The 21,982-nt window shown below is 44.5% G+C and overlaps 2 protein-coding genes across 2 annotated transcripts in view; one reads left to right on the forward strand and one right to left on the reverse strand.

Annotated features, from left to right (window-relative positions):
* Nucleotides 1-21,982, reverse strand: part of LOC134502748 (disintegrin and metalloproteinase domain-containing protein 9-like) — a 658,699-nt gene that overhangs the window by 30,478 nt on the left and 606,239 nt on the right. The gene's annotated exons all lie outside the window — the stretch shown is intronic.
* Nucleotides 19,591-21,982, forward strand: part of SFRP1 (secreted frizzled related protein 1) — a 43,986-nt gene continuing 41,594 nt past the window's right edge. Inside the window, exon 1 of the mRNA XM_063310910.1 lies at nt 19,591-20,279. Coding sequence (XP_063166980.1) covers nt 19,730-20,279 — 550 coding nt within the window. The 5' untranslated portion in view covers nt 19,591-19,729. The remainder of the gene's footprint in view (nt 20,280-21,982) is intronic.

The raw sequence follows: 21,982 nt of genomic DNA on the forward strand, positions 1-21,982 counted from the left end.
TTATTTTTAAACAAGCAATGCACGGAAGTGGAAGAAGACAATAGAATAGGAAGGACAAGAGACCTCTTCCAGAAAATTAGAAACATTGGAGGTAAATTCCAGGCAAAAATGGGTATGATCAAAAACAAAGATGGCAAGGACCTAACAGAAGAAGAAGAGATCAAGAAAAGGTGGCAAGAATATACAGAAGACCTGTATAGGAAGGATAACAATATCGGGGATAGCTTTGACAGTGTGGTCAGTGAGCTAGAGCCAGACATCCTGAAGTGTGAGGTTGAGTGGGCCTTAAGAAGCATTGCTAATAACAAGGCAGCAGGAGAAGACGGCATCCCAGCTGAACTGTTCAAAATCTTGCAAGATGATGCTGTCAAGGTAATGCATGCTATATGCCAGCAAATTTGGAAAACACAAGAATGGCCATCAGATTGGAAAAAATCAACTTATATCCCCATACCAAAAAAGGGAAACACTAAAGAATGTTCAAACTATCGAACAGTGGCACTCATTTCACATGCCAGTAAGGTAATGCTCAAGATCCTGCAAGGTAGACTTCAGCAGTTCATGGAGCGAGAATTGCCAGATGTACAGGCTGGGTTTAGAAAAGGCAGAGGAACTAGGGACCAAATTGCCAATATCCGCTGGATAATGGAAAAAGCCAGGGAGTTTCAGAAAAACATCTATTTCTGTTTTATTGACTATTCTAAAGCCTTTGACTGTGTGGACCATAACAAATTGTGGCAAGTTCTTAGTGGTATGGGGATACCAAGTCATCTTGTCTGCCTCCTGAAGAATCTGTATAACGACCAAGTAGCAACAGTAAGAACAGACCACGGAACAACGGACTGGTTTAAGATTGGGAAAGGAGTACGGCAGGGCTGTATACTCTCACCCTACCTATTCAACTTGTATGCAGAACACATCATGCGACAAGCTGGTCTTGAGGAATCCAAGGCTGGAGTTAAAATCTCTGGAAGAAACATTAACAATCTCAGATATGCAGATGATACCACTTTGATGGCTGAAAGTGAAGAGGAACTGAGGAGCCTTATGATGAAGGTGAAAGAAGAAAGTGCAAAAGCTGGCTTGCAGCTAAACCTCAAAAAAACCAAGATTATGGCAACCAGCTTGATTGATAACTGGCAAATAGAGGGAGAAAATGTAGAAGCAGTGAAAGACTTTGTATTCCTAGGTGCAAAGATTACTGCAGATGCTGACTGCAGTCAGGAAATCAGAAGACGCTTAATCCTTGGGAGAAGAGCAATGACAAATCTCGATAAAATAGTTAAGAGCAGAGACATCACACTGACAACAAAGGCCCGCATAGTTAAAGCAATGGTGTTCCCTGTAGTAACATATGGCTGCGAGAGCTGGACCATAAGGAAGGCTGAGCGAAGGAAGATCGATGCTTTTGAACTGTGGTGTTGGAGGAAAATTCTGAGAGTGCCTTGGACTGCAAGAAGATCAAACCAGTCCATCCTCCAGGAAATAAAGCCAGACTGCTCACTTGAGGGAATGATATTAAAGGCAAAACTGAAATACTTTGGCCACATAATGAGAAGACAGGACACCCTGGAGAAGATGCTGATACTAGGGAGAGTGGAAGGCAAAAGGAAGAGGGGCCGACCAAGGGCAAGATGGATGGATGATATTCTAGAGGTGACGGACTCGTCCCTGGGGGAGCTGGGGATGTTGACGACCGACAGGAAGCTCTGGCGTGGGCTGGTCCATGAAGTCACGAAGAGTCGGAAGCGACTAAACGAATAAACAACAACAAGTTCAGAAATAAATTCAGTCTTCACATAGTAGTTAGATGAAGAAAGAAAAAAAAGGTAGCTTACATGTAATTGGTAGATCTGGATACAAGTAGCTTCATAGTAGAAAGCACTTAATCATCACTAGTTCTTGGTAGCAGAAGATGGTTGGAGGAGGGCTGCATTCCTGCAGCACCTCCTGCTTGCATGTGTGCCAGGAGGGTAATGGAGACTGTTAATCCCCCAAGCCCAAGAAGGAGGAGGAAATGGAAATCAGGTGACCCACATGACATCCCACAAGCACAATAGAGATGTGATTTGCTAGAGCGACCCCTTTATCCTTATCAGACAATGCTGAGTTGACCCCTGATAATTCCAACATATATATATAGTAGCTTGCCCTGCCAGTGTTGGTGGGGTGTGGTTTTTGCCTTCTGGAAAACTTTCCATTCTGGAAAACTTCACCCAGTACAGAAACTGGACAACCTGATCAAGATAACCCTCAATGACCTGACTAAGAAAGGTCAAATCACAAAAGAGGAACAGTGGCAGATGAAAAGCAGAAACACCAAGAGACTATTACAACCACATGGCATCAGCATAGCACACAAACCTACTAAAGCTCTCCAAAACCTCTTAAGCAAACCAAAAGACCCAGGAGCCCAAGAAGAAAAAACAGGAGTCATCTACAACACACAGTATAAGGACTGCAACAGCCACTATGTAAGACGACAGGCAGAAGACTAGCAGAGCGCATCCATGGATGCCAACCGGCAGTCAGAAGACATGATGAGAACTCCTTAATCTCACAACACATGGACAGACTCAACCACAGTTTCAACTGGGAAACTGTGAGCATCCTAGACAAAGCCAAATCCAAAAATGCTAGGGAATTCCTGGAAGCCTGGCACTCAGACAAATCAGCCATCCATAGACACATAGAGATAAACCACATTTACACACCATTCAAAAGAGACAATAAAAAAGCTAAGAAGGAAACAAAAAGACCAGAACTCATCCTCTCCAGCAGCCAACACCCAGATAGGCAGGGATTAACACCAGACAAACAATCAAGCACAAAACAATCCCCTAATCAAGGAACTACCAAGGAGGAAACCACATCCCCACCAACACAGGCAGGGCAAGCGACTGCATATAAACAGGGAGCAAACCCCACATTCACCAACACTGAAGATGTTGCCTAGTTGGGTAATGAAATGTCTGCAAGCAAACAACCAAGCTCAGAGAGCACCAAGGACTACACACACACAGACACAAGCACACACACAAGCACAGTAAATATAAAATATACTTATACTTTAAAGAGAAAATCACACCAGGACAATGGTGGGAGCATGCATCATTGTTTCACTGAGTCAGGCAGTCTACCCATGAATGGCAATTTATAAAAATGAGTGGAAAACATTGGTTCACATAGCCTGTGCTTTTGTTTGTTTATATGGCGGGGATTTTAAATAATTTCAGCAGGTCACTGAAAAATTTAAACGTACAGGGAGATCGTATCAGCCAAACATCTAGCTTTTCACTTAACTGTGTAAAAGCTTCTGAAACGTTGTCTCTAGATTACTTGTACCTTCTGTGTTTTCCACATCTTGTCCTCAGCTGCACAGACTTCTCTTCACCAAAATCACTAGCAAATGGAAAGTTCTATCCATTGTCACCTATTGCCAGATGGAGATCTCACAAATATTTCATTTGTTCTGCTGCGTTGTAGGGCAATGATTCTCCCTGTCCTCTAATGTACACAAATTATTAGTGTGCGCACTTTCTCCAAAAAACTGAATTCCTAAAAAATGCTTGCTATTTCAGCTGTCTGCATAGAAGCTATTTTGAATGTCTGCCCTGGAGTTATTTTTATTTTTTAGCTCCTTGTTTCTAAGCCTAAGATCCCCTGTTTTCTATGGTTTGCTGCTGGAATTGAATGGCAAAGTTTCCTGCAGAAGTTTGGCCCAAAATGTATTGTAAAATAGAGGCGCTGTAGTGGCTGCATCAGATCTTCCAGGGGCTACATGCCAATCCCTGCCATAAAGGCCAACACAGAGACTAACTGGGTGCCCTCTAGATCAGTGTATCTCAACCTTGGCAACTTTAAGATGTGTGGACTTTACCTCCCAGAATTCTGCAGCCAGCCATGGGAGTTGAAGTCCACACATCTTAAAGTTGCCAAGGTTGAGAAATGCTGCTCCTGATGTTCCAACATCAACCCCCAGGATCCCTCAGCCACTATAGCCTTTGCTGAGAATTATGGAAGTTGAAGTCCACATATTTGGAAGATGCCCAAGATGTTGAGGGATGGCCTGAGTTTTCACAGATTCCAAACCCATTGCAATAAATTATGAATGTTACAGAACAGATAGCCAACAAATTGTTCAGCCATCTGCACAAAATCAGTACTGTGTTATTTCTTCATCCAGGGCAGCTGACCAGTGTGAAGCAATGTCTGTTTGGTGTGAAGCAAAGGAAGTTATTTGTTTATGACCTCAGTTCCAATAGCTGTGATGGCGAAACCTTAAGAAGGGACCGGAAGTGTTCATGGAGATTATCTCTATCAGAAGCGATCAGATGCTGTATTTAAATATATCCTCCACGCAGCATCTCTATGAATACCAAATGGGGACAACAAAGGGGACACTTATTTTTAACAGGCCCTGCTTGTCAGCCTTCCTAGACCATCTGGCTAATTATTGTTATTGTTGTAGTAGCTCTTATTGATTAAATCGGTATGCTGCTGACTCCCTGCTAGCATTAATATTAATAATAGCAGAGTTTGGAGGAAGACTACCAGGCTTAAGGACCCTTGGGTAAACAAGGCTGCTTCATTTTTGCCAAGATGAAGACATTGCACCAAGTTGTTTTGCAACATTTTGTCCTGTATCTGCCCTGAGAAGATAAAATCCCAAATATATTGTTTCTCCTGATCTCTCAATTTTTGCTTCCATGATCTGGGCCCTGTGTGAAACCCCTAGTTCACTGGGGAGAGCCCCCCTATAGGTTTCATACCGATCCCTTCTCCAACTTTAGAGTTACTTTTAAGCACAATAAGTAAACAGCTCAGAAAGGCTCCCTTTGTGTCCAGCTTAGGCTGCTATTTTCTTAACCCCATCTCATTAAGATGGATGAGGCTTTTTGCTGATTAGTAATTTGGCAAGTCCTTCTTTGTATAACTCCTCTGCACTTCTCCCTAATGACTCCGTGCTCCAGTGATTTCCAAAAGAAGTTTCCAGTATGGCCTGGGGAAAACACAGCCATTCACTTCAGGGGCACTCAAATGGAAATCCAATGCCCCGGAGACAAATTTTACCCAAGATAAGGAACAGCAGGGAATCGAGAATGGATGAGGAAGGGAGAGTGGAGAAAAACAATGGCCATCTTAAAATCCACTTTGAGAATTCAAATCTTTTCCACCCACCCAGATAAAATTTATTTATTTATTTATTTATTTATTTATTTATTTATTTATTCATTCATTCATTCATTCATTCATTCATTCAATCAATCAATTTATATAGCCACCCATCTCAGACCAGCGACTCTGGGCAGCTAACACTAATAAAAACAATCAACAATTAAAACAATACCAAAAAATCAAACATAAATATTTAATAAATATTTAAATAAATCTGAATGAATGAATGAATGAATGAATGAATGAATGAATGAATGAATGAAATAGTGCTACGGTAGCATCTAGTATGAACCTGCAAGGGAAATCCTTTGGCCTTGTGTTTGGAAGTCTAGTGCTGTCATAATGAGAGCTGCCCAGATTTATGGCTGGCCATTAGAAGATGTTTGCAGTACAAACCTTTAACACTGTGTGGGTATTTGGGAAACCATTGGTAGAAGAGATGATCTTCTCATGTCCTCCCCGTGGTATTTCTAGCTCCTGTTATTACTCATTTGTTCTGAGTGGTCTCGCCAGGCTGGAGTTCCTTGTATGACATACCTGAAGGTTGGGCACCATATCTGCTTTCAGTGCCATTTCTGGGATGGAGACAAAGGGCCTTTTTTTTAAAACAAAAAAGTCATGGTTGGTGATTACACTTCCAGAGAGGGCCCTGAGGACCACTCTGCCCTTTTGACTAGTTGTGGCTGTCACTTTCTTTGCCTGATTCGCCTGGGTCTGAAGTTCACAAGGAGCTACAATAATAAAAAGGAGGAGGAGGAAGGGGAAGAGGATCTAGTGTGGTGTTTCTCAACCTCGGCAACTTGAAGATGTGTGGACTTCAACTCCCAGAATTCCCCAGCCAGCATGGGGAATTCTTAAAGGTGCCAAGGTGGAGAAGCACTGATCTAGTGTGATGTAGTCACTAAGCTGTTGGACCATGACCAGGTTCTAGTCCACCCTTTGCCACAAAAAGTCATTAGGTGATTTGGACCTCCCTCTCTCTGTCTCTCTCTCTCCTTAACCACCTCACAGGGTAATTGTTGTGGGGGTGGGGGAAGGAGAAAAACAGGCTACATGCACTACCTTGAGCTCTTGAATGGAAGGCAAGATAGAAACCTAACGAACAAACAAATAAGTATATTAATTAAATTCTTTTCAATCCATCTAATCAGTTCTTTGGACACATTATGAAGTTACTAACATAATTAAAAACAGAAATATAAGAATTCTTCTCAGACTTCTTTTCTCTAAGCTAAACATGGCCAGCTCCCCCAACCATCCTTCATGAGACTTGTTTTCTAGTCCCCTCATCATCTTGGCTGTTGTTCTCTGAACTTGTTCCACTTTCAGGCCACTGAAGCCAACCCCCTGCTCAGTTCAGGAATCCAAATTAAAGTATCTGGACCAGTGTTTCTCAACCTTGGCTGCTTTAAGATACGTGGACTTCAACTCTCAGAATTCCCCAGCCAGCCATGCTGGCTGGGGCATTCTGGGAGTTGAAGTCCACGTATCTTAAAGCAGCCAAGGTTGAGAAACACTGTTCTGGACAGATTGTTGTGCAGCCTTTACTTGAACACCTCCAGTGAAGGAGAGCCCACCCCCCAGCTCTCAATCCCTGGTTTCCTGTCAAATGTTATGGAAAGCTTTTATAACATTCAATTGAAATCCGTCTTTCTGTAACTTAACTCTTAAGATATGACATGTTTCTCCAGTGGTTGTATTCTAAGCCTATATAGTACACCAGCCTTCCCCAATGTGACTCCTTCCAAATACGTTGGGGCTATAACTCCCAAAATACCCTTGGGCCCTGCTGGTGGGGCATTCTGGGAATAAGTCACAGCATGGCTTGAGAGCACCATTTTGGGAAAGGATTTGTATGCCCAGCATGTACAGGACTGGATCTAGCCTCGTAAACATAGTCTTGCTCCACCGTCTATGCAGTTCCCAGATTAACATTAGGGTCACATTTCAGAGAAACTCAGGGGACTCCCCTGCCCCAAATTCTTGAGATCTTTTGTTGGAGCAAGAAGTTTCAATTTCAGCAGGGCAATTTCGTTTTTTAGAAAATGAGTTGGCAATTCAACCCTCCCCTTAACAAGTTAAACAAGGGATATCCAGAATCCTTCCTGAGGCACAGTAGAGCATATCTGCAGGAGTAGGATATAGAATTTGCCCTGGTGGGGAGGGCAGGCAATAACGGATGGTTGGGCTCATCTTGAGGGCTCACATAGACTTCAAAGCAGAGCACAAAAGCAAAGTCTGTTAAATTGCTGCTGGGAAATCAAAACCATTGGATAGCCTTCTCTAGGTGGTGTTGGGTTTCAACTTCTCCCAGATCCAGCCAACATTTCTGGCTGAGGAGAATGGGAATTGTACTCCCATTCCATTTGGAGGATATCAGCCCAGGGAAGCCTGCTATTATTCACACTTCTGGGCAAAGGCCTCCCTCCCTCCCTCCCTCTCATTCCCACCTTTCTTCCAAGAGCTCAAAGCAATGTACATTGCACTTGCTCCTCTATTTTTGTCCAGACCACCCTTGTGAAGCAGCTTGGGCTGAAAGACAGGGGTCACATTCACATAACACACTTAACTTGGCTACTGAGTTAAGTTACTACCTGGGTTTCCCTAATACACTGAAATATAACCTAATCAAACCTGTTGGGTTCACACAACATGCTAAGGCACATAGGCACAGATATATCCACATACACATAAAACCCCAACTAAGGTTAACACTAATCAAACTTAGTATGCAGGTGCTAAGTTTTTTAATTGACTTGGTTAGGTACGTTGTCTGAATAAAGGCAGTGACTCACTCTATCATCTACCTATCTACCTACCTATTGCCAAGTTATCCAATGAGATTCTATGGCTGATGGTGGACTTGAACGTAGGTCTCCCTAGTCATAGTACAACACCTAAATCACTAAGTTATCCTGGCTTGCAATGTAGCTGTTCCTACTGCTAGACAGATATTCATTGAGCAACCAAACCTACTTTCTGCAGACAGATGTCCTCCAAAGCCCATGTAGGTTGGCAAGGATGGGACCTGAAGTCAGCAAATCTGCAGGACATCAGATTGTGGAGGCTGAGTAATAATGCTGTTTAAGAAAGAGACCATATATTTTGCTGGGCAATTTGTAGCTACGTAGTGGACAATGGAAAAGGTTGTCTCTAAGCTCCTTGAACTCTTTTGTATTGTTACTTCATGTATCAGAGCTGAAAGAGGCTGGCACTGAAAAAAGATTATGAGTCTTAATCTTGTGCTAGGACTAATCTGTGCTAATCAGAAAAAAGGCCAAAGTTTGAATTCTTCTAAAACAAAAGAATTCCTCCATTCGCAAACTCATTCTCACCCCCTCTTGCTCCCCCTCTTCCTTTTCCCATCTCTTATTCATTGATCCCCAAAGTCTATTCTGGATTTAAGTTGGAGAGTAACCAAAAATTTATATCCCCAGAAATGCACAAAAATGACTACATGGGAGTCTCACAACTTTAATATAGAATCACCCTTAATATGGTGCATAAAAGGTTCACATGGAGTTGTCTTGAAAATAACATCCAGGTCCACTGCAAAGTGAAACAAAAAAACCTGCTCAAAAACTCTTGGGTTGAATTGAAAAGAGGAGGAGGAGGAGGGTGGTGGTCGTGGTGGTGAAGAGGAGGAGGAGGAGGAGGAGGAGGAAAAAGAAGACCACCTGAGCAATGAGTTCTTTGATGGCTCTCCTTTATATTCACATGAAATAATGGAATCAATATGTAAACTGATTATAGTAGAAAAGAAGCTGAATTATTAGACTGGAATGACTTTGGTGAGTTTTGCACAGCTGCATTTCATTCTCTATAAAGATCTGAATGAATGGTTACCTCTGGCAAATGGAGAAACCTTACAGAATAAATATTATCAGTTCCTTGGCACATGTTAAAGGCAATGTATAGGAAGGATGTTTATTTTAATCACCCAGAAGGATAGGTAATATGGAAAGTTAGTGAAGGCTTCAAAATTTTATCCTTGGATGCTTTATCTTCCAAGCAAAGAGAATGCAATACAGGGAGTGCCGTTCATTAAAAAAAAGCTTTCTGCATTTTTCCTACTATTTCTTATTACATTTGAAGAGAATTAGCTTTTCAAAATTCTCCTCAAAGAGAATTTCAGATTTTATTCATTTTATACTTATTTTAAAAATGGATAGAACTACTCATCTCACAACAGCGCTTAGATGGTGAACAGAGTAAAACCCAAGAGATAACAGAGCACAGTTTGTTAAAATATAGAACCCAGAACTATTGATACAACATAGGCCTGAGGTTTAAAAACAGGCCATACTCACAATCCAGAAGAAAGAACAATCCACCAAATCAACAGCAGGGCTCGCTGAGCACCTTAGCACAAATGCCTAAGAAAACAACTAAGTCTTTATTGGCTTACAAAAGACCAACAGGATTGGGGCCGTATGGATCTCTGGATGGGAAGGGAGGTTCTTGGACTTATTGAGTGATGAGAGTGCAAACGCTCTGGCTTTCACTGCATAATCACCTCTCTGGCATTCAGCAGCCTCCTGGCTCCCCTGTCTTTCAGTCCAACCCTAAGGCAAGATGTCAGGAGGAAAGACAGTAATTTGGGTAGTCACTGACTTGTTTTCTAAACAGACCCATTTCTTACCTTGCGAAGGGGTACCCACAGCTAGTCAACTAGCTAAAATGTTTATCCATCACATATACCACCTACATGGGTCCCCAAAAAGGATCATCAGCGATCAAGGAGTGCAATTTACCCTGTGGACCTTTTTCAGAATGGGAAAGATGAACAGCCAGGGAGGCTGCAGGGTGGTGGAAAGATGTTGGGACAGGACCAAGAACGACGCTGAGTCAGCGTGTTCTGCACTCTAGTTCTTTATTGTTCTCACTGTATAGACACAATCTTGCCAGACTAAAGCTATCCTAACTAACCTACAGGGAAATAACTTGGGAGAGTCTAGGGAGTGGCTACCCTGACTCTCTTTGACCCCCTGCCAAGACTCTCCAGACTGCAAGTCCTCTTATCAGCTTGGAATGCTTTTCCTCCTTTCTGGGAAGCAGCAGCAGCACCAAATACCACCACAAAAGATGAGGAACAGCTCCAACAATGAAAGCGAACTTTTCCACCTTAACCTCCATGGAAAAACAGAAGTTTTTTTTTTTTTTTACATGAACCTAAAACTTTTGAAGAGTCAGTTTGGTGTAGTGGTTAAGGCAGTGTTTCTCAACCTTGGCAACTGTAAAATGTGTGGACTTCAACCCCCAGAATCCTGGGAGTTGAAGTCCATACAGTACATCTTAAAGTTGCCAAGGTTGAGAAACACTGGGTTAAGGCACCAGGCTAGAAACTGGGAGACTGTGAATTCTAGTCCCACCTTAGGAACCAAGCCAGTCCCTCTCTCTCAGCCCTAGGAAGGGAGGCAAGGTCAAACTACTCCTGAAAAAGCTTGCCAAGAAAACTGCAAGGACTTGTCCAGGCAGTCAGTCTCTGAGAATTGAAGACTGAACGATTGAACAGAATAAAAAGAAAAGCTTTTGAAACCATTTCCAGCAGAGATCAGAAGAGCATGAACCCAGGGAGCTATGCTCAGGGGCATCTGCAGGATTGAGTTGGGTAAACATCGACAAGGGTTATGCTTACACTGCAGCATCCCATCTGCTATCTTGTTGATTTTGACCGTGCCCTGTGGATGCCCCTGGCTGTGCTGGTGTCACTCAAAATCCCATCAGGTGATATCAGTGGCCAAATTCCTTGCAAGATTTTCTCCATGCTCAAGGGGCCATTTCGATTCCTGTGTGGGGCAGGGATTTGCATCTAGGGCAGCCTTCCTCAACCTTTTGACCCTGGAAGAACCCTTGAAATATTTTCCAGGCCTCAGGGAACCCCTGCACATTCAGGCTCAAATATGGGCCAGAAGTTACAAAATTATGATATTCGTTTAATGGGTAGGCCTGTAGAGATGCATGAACAGTGTTCTGAAACTAAAAATAAAGAATGAAACTTACCCCTTTAATGTGAAGAATTGCCCAAATTTGAAATAATTTTTTAAATAAATCATGATCTCCCAGGGAACCCTGAGTGACCTCTCATGGAACCCTAGGGTGCCACAAAACCCTGGTTGAGGAATCTTGATCTAGAGACTCAATGGCTGCTTTCCCTGTAGGAATCTGTGCTGGGGAAACTGAGAGAGCCTTTCTGGATCCTGCTCCTGAAAAAGAAGCTGCTGGTTCTCATGAGAGCAGCCCTTCATCTTTAGTCCTGAAGCTGAACAAAGGCCAAAGGAAAAAGGAGAAGGCTTGATAACAAATGAGGGCCCACCAACAAATCACTTGTGTCAGACTTTCTTCCAGCAGTGCTTTGACAGTGGGACTGAGAGGCCAAGAACAATGGCTTTTATTCTGGCATGTACAGACTGTCTGTCTTGACTGTGCATGGCTTGCCTGATTGCAACAGTGACTGGTGTCTGTGAATGTGGTGGTCTAAGACACTCCAAGCTGGTGGGTGGGAGGGGCGATCCAAACGGCCCTGCACCTCTCCCCTTTTCCCTGTGCTTTGTGCCCTGTGCGTCCATGACACTGGATGCATTCTCCTGGGAAGAGGGTTATCCAGGCTGGGGTCCAAAAACTTAAGATGTTGGCTGCAATGTGCAGTCAAAGCTTTGCCTGTTTTTTAGGTGCATTCCCAGACAGGATGTGAAAATCCTTTAGGTTAGTCTTGACTCCTGATAGCTATATGGACAAATCCCTGTAGTGTTCTTGGAAACATTTTCAAAAGTGGTTTGCCCTGGCCTTCTTCCTAGGGCTGATGGAGAAGGACTGGCCCAAGGTCACCCAGCTGACTTCCATGCCCAAGGCAAGACTTGACCTCAAGTTCCTTTGCTCCTGGCCCAGCACCTGGTTGAAAGACATCTTCCAACCCTTACCAGACCAGAGTGGTAGATTACAATCCATAACCTTCAACAAAGAGGCCTTCCTTTTGTAATGGACTGATTTGGGCTGCTGCTAATAATATTAGTAGTAGTACAAACACCCACATAGGTATACTGCCTGAATTCCTTGTTCAGATTCAGGCTTATGCACAAGTTTTCTTTCTTTCTTCTTGTATTCACCTAGAAAGTAATTGATAGATATTTACTACCACTATTTCTTGAACGCTGCATGTTGGAAGGGCCTAGCGGTTGCTGGTAAAAAAAAAAAAGGAAAATGCTAAGAAATGGAGCCAGATTTGAAGTGCTGGCAATAGTATCTTAAAACAACTTCTTTTGCCTTGGATGCCAAGAATTTAAAGCATGGATCCAACCCTAACCCTAACCCACCCCGGACATGAGTGGAAGAAAATGCTCCTGACTGTGGAAGAAAAGAATGTGTTTAGTTGTCTCCATGCCCACTTGGGTCAGGACATGGAAAACCCTTTCCCCTGCCCTGAGTATGCCCACTGCACCACTTTGCCAGCTATCGCTGTCCCTTGCAATGCCCCTTCCTAGAGATGATCAGAGGAAATGCAAAGAAACCAGTGACTCTGCAAAGAAAAAAAATCACTCTCAAAGAAAGGAAGCAGTGAGGGCTCTGTTATAATGCATGCCAGTGCCACCGAAAGCATTCCTGGGTGATTTGTGCGCTGTTCTCAGAGCCATGCATCCTTGTGACCCACATTCTGCATCTGATAAACAGACTACTTCCTATAAAAAACAGCCCTGATCCCATTTTACCCCCCCACTGCAACAAATTTGGAAAATCAATTCAATTTGATGAGACAGATTAATCAGTTCAGAAAGTCATTCCAATTTGATTCAGACACCCAAATCAAGTCATTAACTGGGTTGATTCAATTTGGATTCTTGAACTGATTTGAAAAACCCATTTCTGCACCGACACAGAAGCTCTGAACCATCCAAATAAATTCTAAGGCATTCAGTTTAATCTGACTTTCCAGTTGGATCCAAAAAGCGAATTCAGAGAGTTGACTGATTTGCCGTTGAATGGAATTTCCGAACTGAAGTCTAGCTTGGCTCCGATGGACATTCCAGCAAACAACAGACAGTGAATCTGAGGTGGTGTACATGGTTTCGGCCTTTGTGTTCCAGAGTAATTGATTCATTTGGGTCCACTTCAAAACTGGACCTATCAAATGACATTACCATGCTATAGCTAAGGTTTCCAGACCTCCGGCAAAAGGAGATATCCTCCTTTTTGTCTCATGTCCTCCATTTGGCAGACATAGCCTTAAAATCAAATATGGTCCAGCTTTTTAAATTATCTACCATCTGTCTCTTCTTAAGCAGCTTTTCTCCATGGCACAGCACTTCCTTAAGAAATGCTAACTGCCTGTTAACAGGATCTGCTCTGTGACCTTGATTAGTACCCTCCTGCCTGAAATTGACACAACCATAATCAGCTACACACTGAGGCCTTTTCCTCCTAACCAGATTTAGCACATTCCTGCAATTGAAAAACCAGTCTTTCTGCTGGTGGAAAAAGTAATTTCACATGTATGTATGTACGTACATACATACTCTCTCTTTTGGGGGAGATGGGTGGTAATTAAGTTTGAATAATAAATAAATAAATAAAATGTATGTATGTATGTGTGTATGGCCTAAGTCCTTTTTTTTTTGCAGTTTTTCACTGTAATTTTTGTCACCAGTGACTAGCAACTGGTCCTCACACCTACGACCACTGCAGTGTCCCCTGCAGGCACTTGGCAACCGGTTTGCATTTATGACCATTGCAGTGTCACGTGGTCATGTGATCACCATTTTTGACCTTTCCGGCCAGCTTCTGGTAAGCAAAATCAATGGGGAACTGTGTGATTCACTTAACAACCACCTGGTTTGCTTAACAATCACAGTGATTCACTTAATGGCTGCTGCAAAAAAGCTCATAAAATTGGGTTGGGTTTGCTTAATGACCGCTTCGCTTAACAACCAAAATTCCAGTCCTGAGTATGGTTGTTAAGTGAGGACTACCTGTAAGTGTTCTTAGTCCAGATTAATTTCCTGGACATGCAGCAGACATCAAGGAAATTAAACTATTTACTCCAGATAATATCAGGAACAGAATTAATTGCAGATTTCACTGGGTTCTCTTCAGAAATCAATGATTTTCCAACAAGGCTCATACTGTAATTCATCTTAGGAAGCAGAAGGAAGAAGATGTTCAACTGAATTAAAGCTTCCTCCTTGTTTGGAAAATGAAACTTGCCCCTTTTTCTAGCAAAGCCTGAAAGTTTAAGTGAAGGCAGGAGATCCATTTCTTTCTGCTGCATATAGATGCTAACAAGAACGACACAAAAAAGTCTTGAGAGAGAGAGAGAAAAAAGCCCTTCCCACGCAGAAGATTAAAACCTTCTGTAGATAGGACTTACTGTATTTATACAATCAGCTAAATGGGAGAATGGTAATAGCAAGACATGCTAATAATAGCTCCCCCTTCCCCAGATACATCTGCCTGACATTCAAATACTGTTTGCCCCTCGCCACCAAATCTAATTCATATGCTAGGTTGGCAGAGAAAATCCACAACAAATATTATTTATGGACTATGCCATAAATAAATCTTTACAGAAGTTGCAATGCGTTCTAGTAAATTTCGGTGCGACTTTCAGCAAGTTCCAAAGGTCAGGACATTCGGCACAATGGTGTGCGAGGCTCAGGGCTCATCTGTTTTGAATTAATGGCAATATTTAGCGTAACTGTTCTCAGTGGCAAGTCATGCAGTGGATATCATTTCGAGGGCAGGAGGCAATCCCTGCTCATTCGTATTTGGAGCTGGATACAGGCTGGGGAAAAACAGGAGGCTGTGTAAACAAAAGCCTGCTTCCGTCTGCATCTGTTTTTTCTTTTCCTCTCCATTTCCAGGAGCCACTGGTTATACCATATGAAAGAAGTTAAGGTTGAGTGCTCAGTGGCTGTCCATTCAGAGTTGGGAGGCTGCTCATTGATGAGAAATGGGTTAGCAGAAGTCTGAACTACAAGCTGATGATGTGTGTCCTAAGTCCACCATCTAGATGACCCACTAGATGGCAACAGACAGAGAGTCTGCTGTCTAAATTGCTGTTCAGATGTTTGCAGTTCAAACAGGATATGCCTGCTATTAATCATTCCTCCTTCTGTTGGGAGGATTATAGCTAGTCACTGGCAACTGGTTGCCTGCAGATTGATCTTCCTTCCTTCCTTCCTTCCTTCCTTCCTTCCTTCCTTCCTTCCTTCCTTCCTTCCTTCCATCCATCCATCCATCCATCCATCCATCCATCCATCTCACAATAGTGATCCAGTGACTCTGGGCAGCTTACAACTTTAAAAAACAAGATAATAACATAATACAAAATATAAACAACAGCCAAGGAACTAAATCAATGTAGATAAATAATGAGCACATCACAGGGCCACTGACCCTCATATCTGAGAACGCATCCACATCTTAAGAGCCTTCCAAAAAACTGGCAAGGGATTGGGCCATCACATCTTGAGGTTCTGAAGGGCAGGTGGAGCAACAGAAAAGACCCACTTCCTAGGTCCCACTCTAATGGAATGGATGGATCTAATGGGACAGGTAGATATTTTAGACTCCCATTCCAATGCTTCGCTAAGGGCTGTGCTGGGATGGGCTGATGGGGAACAATGTCCCAAAACTCTGGAATTAGACTGTATACCCTGATTGAGGCTCAGTGATGGAATGTATGCTGGCATGCAAGAAGTCCCAGGTTCCAACCTTTGTATTTCCAGGAGAATTAGAAAATTCCTGCATAAATTCTGGAGCATCACCATGGTCAGCCAGATGGACCAAAACTTGGGCTCCTGCACAGCACTAAGCCTTAATGGGATTTGTCTTAGCAGCTGGGCACATATATTGTGCCAAGCCGTGAATTCTTTAACCACATTCTATTGAATAAGACACAGTTGGCTGGGTTCACATAACTGGCTAAGCTTCCTTGCCCCTCTGTTGGAAAAAGATTAATTCAGCTGTTAGCAAACAGCACCTTATTGCCCATCCATGGCTGCTGGTGTAGATTTAGCCTTGCAAAATTGCATGATGATATTTTGGGCCAATACCCGCCCCGCTTCCCACCCCGTGAGATCATTCCCTGCAGCCACCCCCTTTCAGTTTTTGCATCTTATGAACAGCAGCACCACCAGCAGCCTGCCTACTTCTCAGACCCTGCCAGGTCTTGGATGCACAAAGACTCAAGCCAGCTTTCCCAGCTGTGTTGTGTACGAGCAAGGGCTCCAGGCAGAAGCAGAGCAGGGAAGTTGGTGCTGTGGGGTGTGAGGGGAGGGGAGACCTCCCAGCATGCTTCCAAGGCAGGCAAGGACTAACACTCTGCCTGACGCTCCCTGGACTGGCTGAGCGTCAGGACCTCACAGAGGTTTCGGGGAAGATGGGGCAGGCAGCTGCTGAACGGATCATCCTTTCCCCAAAGCTGCCAGCAAGTGCAAAGCAAAACATTCCCCAAAGAATCCACTTCTCACAGGGTCAGCCAACCTCAGGCTGGCTTAGGTGGATTTCTTTAGGATTAATCCAGTCCTAAGCCAGGGACAGGTTGAGTTTTATTTCTAATTCCTGTGCCCAGCTACAATTGGAGTAAGATGATCAAGAATTCCTGGCCAATGCAACAACTGGAATTAAGCACACTGGGGCAATTTGGTGCGCAGGGTCTTCCATGGCTTAAGACACAACTCTCCAATTCACCCACTAGCTCTTGATGTAATTGTTCCATCATTAGAAAGCAGGCAATGAATGGGACACTGGCAAGCTGCTGAACAAAGTGATGACCTTCAGAAGTTTCTTAGACTAACTCTGGGCCTCCTGAGGAATTTCTGAAAAGAAAGTGGAAATTGTAAATTCTCAGAATTTTTCTGGGATGGTGGTGGTGGAATGGAAGAAGCTGGAACAGCCCAGTGATTGATTTGAAATAGTGCCCACCTGCCCTGCAAACAGACAAAGATAACCTGGGATTACATCCAGGAGAGTGGGGAATGGGAACAACATGGAGGCTGTTCTGGTCCTTGTGACCAACTGTGCTCCTCATGTCAGTCATTCTGTGACTGCACCTCTGATTTTTTTTTCTTTTACTTAATTTATCTACTTATACTAAGTAAGTTCTGTTTTGCATCACATAATGTTACAATTTTTTATGACTGCACAGACATTCTATCTGCTTAGAGTTCATTTGCACTATGAATTGTAGCTACATTATGTAATTCTTACCTGTTACTTTGAATGTAGAGGAATTAATATTGCTTTGTGTCCTGAGCTTTTGAGTTTGATTATGGGCCATCAAGTTGTTGTTGACTCTTAGAGACCACACAGACAAATTTTCTACATGATGATCTGTCCCCAAGATGGTCCTTCAGGTCCTCCAATGGTGCACTCATTGCCATTGTAACTGAATCCATCCCCCTTGCTGCTGGTTGTTCTCTTCTTCTCTTTCCTTCCACCTTTCCCAGCATCAGAGCCTTCTCCAGAGAGCTGGGTCTTTGCATAATGTGTCCGAAGTAGGATAATTTGAGTTTGGTCATTTGTGCCTCAAGTGAGACCACTGGGTTGATTTGTTTGATGATCCATTGGTTTGTTTTCTTGGCTGTCCATGGTCTTCTCAGGAGTCTTCAACACCAAAGTTCAAAAGCGTCAATACTCTTCCTATCCCACTTCTTTAAAGCCCAACTTTTGCTTCCACCGAGTGTCACAGGAAAGACCAAGTCTTGCACAGTTCTGATCTTTGTTACGTATAGACATATCATGGCATCTGAATCTTTTAGAAGACCTTCATGGCTGCTCTACCAAGTGCTATTCTGCACATATTTCTTGGCTGTTTGTTCCTTTACTGTTGATGGTTGATCCTAAATGGAAAAACTATCCACCACTTTGATATCTTGATTATCAGTTCCACAGCTGGTTGTTCTACCTGTTATCACTGAGGTCTCTTTATATTTACTTTTAGTCCCATTTTTTTCACTCTGCTTCTTGACTTTTATTACTAGGACTTGCAGATCCTTTGCATTTTTGGCTATCATGGTAGTGTCATCAGCATAGGTTATTGATGTTTCTTCCTCTAAGTTTAAAACCACGCTTGTCTTCTTCTGATCCAGCTCCCTTTAATATATATTCAGCGTATAGGTTGAATAAATAAGGGGAGAGTATGCAGCCTTGTCTCACTCCTTTGCCAACCTGGATCCAGTCTGTTTTGCCGAGTTCTGTCCATATCATGGCTTCCTGACTTGTTTATAAGTTTCTCATGAGATGTTCTTGGATTCCCATTTTTCTAAGCCCTTTCCACAGCTTGACATGATCAACACAATTGAAGGCCTTTGTATAACAAATGAAGTGCATAGTGACTTCTCTTTGGTATTCTTTGACTTTCTCAGTTACCCAGCATGCATCATTAATAATGTCTCAAGTTCCTCTGCCTTTTTTTAAAGCCAGCTTGAACATCCGGCATCTCCTTTTCCATACAGGGCTCTAATCTGCATTGGGTGATCCTAAGAATTATTTTGCTAGTCTGTGAAATTAATTGTAGTTTGCACACTGTTAAGTCTCCTTTTTTCTTTCCTTTTTTTAGAACTGGACTATAGATTGACCTCTTCCAATCTGTGGGCCACAGTGTCCTTCACCAAAAGGCAAAGTTTAGTTTGAGCTAAAACCCACACAAAGGGTGGGCGACAGAAACCCAGCTTCAAGGACCCTTCCTTGGGAGTAAGTCAACTGATTATCAGTGGACTTTACTTCTTAGTGAATTAGCCCCTCTTACTAAGCCCTCGCCGGCTTCGTTTGGGTCGGGTTAGCCCATGATTTGCAACCAGGGTTTATGGCTCAGCGCGTGGTGCCAAGACAAGCCATCGGGGTCGGCTTAGTACGGCGTGGTTAAGCAGAGCGCGGAGCAAACCGACGCGCAACCTGCAAGACGCTTCCACTTTCCTGCGAGGAACCCATCTGCCACGACCACCGAGGAAGCCAGCTGTGGGGGGAGGAGGAAAGAGCCGGGGCGCGCCTGCCGCCCCGCGCGTGCAAATCTTGGGGGGCGGGCTTCTGTGCCAGCAAACCTTCCCCAAACCCCGCGCCCGCTGCCCGACCCGGGGGAACCGCTCGGAGCGGACCCCCCCGCCGCGGGCTGAAAAGCGCTCGGCTACCCCCGCGACGAGGGGAGGGGTCCCACGCCGGGGACGCGATTGGCTAATTGAGTGACACTTGTGGCCCGGGGGGAGGGATAAAGGGGTGGGGAGTAGCTCGTCGCAGATTGGCTGGTGGAGGAAAAGGGCTCCGAAACTCCGGGAGGAAAGTGCGCTTCGGTGGCCGCTCTCGGCGCCGGCTGTTGCTTCGGGGTCCGGGCAGGGGGGCTGGGCTGGGTTGGGCTGCCTCGCCCGGCGGGGCAACTTGGCGGCGGCTGCAGCAGCAGCCGGACGGCTGGGCTCGACCCCCATTTCGGTTATCCCGGGTTATTGAGGTTCGCGCCAGTCGCTTTTTGCAGCCCTCCCCAACTCCGCGAAGAAGCCAGGAGCCGGGCGGGCGGCTGGTGTCGAGGCCAGCAATATTTAAACCTTGTCCTCCATCTTCCAGCATGGGCACCGCCATTCACCCGCAAGATCCCGCCTGGGATGCCCTCTGGATGCTGTTAGCAGCCTTCGGCCTCTTTCTCCTGCCCGGCCCGGCCAGGGCCAACGAGTACGACTACGTCAGCTTCCAGTCGGACATCAGCTCCTACCAAAGCGGGCGCTTCTACACCAAGCCGCCGCAGTGCGTGGCCATCCCGGCTGACCTCCGCCTGTGCCACAGCGTGGGCTATGACAAGATGGTTTTGCCCAACCTCCTGGACCACGAGACCATGGCCGAGGTGAAACAGCAAGCCAGCAGTTGGGTGCCCTTGCTCAACAAGAACTGTCACTTTGGCACCCAGCTCTTCCTCTGCTCTCTGTTTGCCCCCATCTGCTTGGACCGGCCCATCTACCCCTGCCGCTGGCTCTGCGAGGCTGTGCGTGACTCCTGTGAGCCGGTCATGCAGTTCTTTGGATTCTACTGGCCCGAGATGCTTAAATGTGACCAGTTTCCCCAGGATGATGTCTGTATTGCCATGACGGCCCCCAATGCCACCGAGGCTTCGAAGCCTCAAGGTAAGCTTTTGTCTCCAATAGCATCTTCTTTCTCTGTGTCCGCCTCACTTAGAGCCACTCAGAGATGACCCTGCTGGGAAGCTGAGGTGAGTTGATAGCTCCTGGTGGCCAGCTTAGAGGGAGACCTGAGCAGGCCTTTTGGATGTTCAGGGAGAACCCATAGCATCATGATCTAGCCAAGTCCTGTCTTCCCATCTTTACCATTTCCAGTTAAAGGTCTTCAGTAATGAATAGATCATTCTTCCCTAACTTCAGCACCTTCTGACTATTTGGCCTTCAGTTCCCAGAACTGTTAGCAGTGGTCACACCAAGGTTCTTCTGGGAGTTGGTCTATATCTCTGAAGCACATCCAGGTTGGAAGGAGGATGGAGAAGACTCTTCTGAGACTCTACTGGACTCAGTAGTCCACCCATTCTAACTTGGGTTCATGTGTGAGTTAAGAAGAAGGGAACAGCTGTAGCTGAGTGATAGAGGACAGTTTTTGCATGTTGAGGATTTCAGGTTCAACCCTGGACATCTGTAGGGTAAAGAAAACTTCTGCTCACCTGGAAGGTTGATGATGTTGGTTCTAATTGCAATTACTGCAGACATTGCTAATAGTAACAGGATTAATTATTTGACTTGGCAGCTTCCTATGGACCCTGCTGAATCAGGATCATGCAGTTCTGCCCCCAAAAAGGGAGGGGGGAGAGCTTCAAAGAAACACTCTCCCATTTCTGCAGCAATGGCTGTGCAGCAGTTGGGTAATTTTGGAATCTTAGTAGCTTTTTGGGAGCTCAACAAACAATTGTTTTCTCTGGCTCCATTGCCATTTCGTGCGTTACAGCAGCTTCTGTGTTCTCAGTATGCTAGAGCAAAAGAAAAACAAACAACTGATTGTCGCCCTTATTTATTAATTAATTAAAACAAGAGCCTCTTCATAGGAGCAGTTTGGCTCTTTGTACCCCACAAGGGTACAACCCCAGACATAGAATAGCATTTAGTTCTGCTGGTCTGCTACTCAACACGTTGGCTTAATGCTAAACCTGGATTAACGAACCATAATTGCTTTGTTTATAGTGCCTGCAGTGCCCAGACAAATCAATCCTATTTAGCGTCATGTGATGACCTGGTTTATACCACATGCTAAAATCCATGGCTGGGTTCCCACAGGATGCTGAACCATAAATGACCTGATCCTTTTGGGGCCTTGTTGTTGTTTATTCGTTTAGTCGCTTCCGATTCTTCGTGACTTCATGGACCGGCCCACGCCAGAGCTTCCTGTCAGTCGCCAACATCCCCAGCTCCCCCAGGGATGAGTCCGTCACCTCTAGAATATCACCCATCCACCTTGCCCTTGGTCGGCCCCTCTTCCTTTTGCCCTCCACTCTCCCTAGCACCAGCATCTTCTCCAGGGTGTCCTGTCTTCTCATTATGTGGCCAAAGGATTTCAGTTTTGCCTTTAATATCATTCCCTCAAGTGAGCAGTCTGGCTTTATTTCCTGGAGGATGGACTGGTTTGATCTTCTTGCAGTCCAAGGCACTCTCAGAATTTTCCTCCAACACCACAGTTCAAAAGCATCGATCTTCCTTCTCTCAGCCTTCCTTATGGTCCAGCTCTCGCAGCCATATGTTACTACGGGGAACACCATTGCTTTGACTATGTGGACCTTTGTTGTCAGTGCGATGTCTCTGCTCTTAACTATTTTATCGAGATTTGTCAT

Source organism: Candoia aspera, chromosome 9 (genome assembly GCF_035149785.1).
Source record: "Candoia aspera isolate rCanAsp1 chromosome 9, rCanAsp1.hap2, whole genome shotgun sequence".
Classification (NCBI taxonomy): domain Eukaryota; kingdom Metazoa; phylum Chordata; class Lepidosauria; order Squamata; family Boidae; genus Candoia; species Candoia aspera.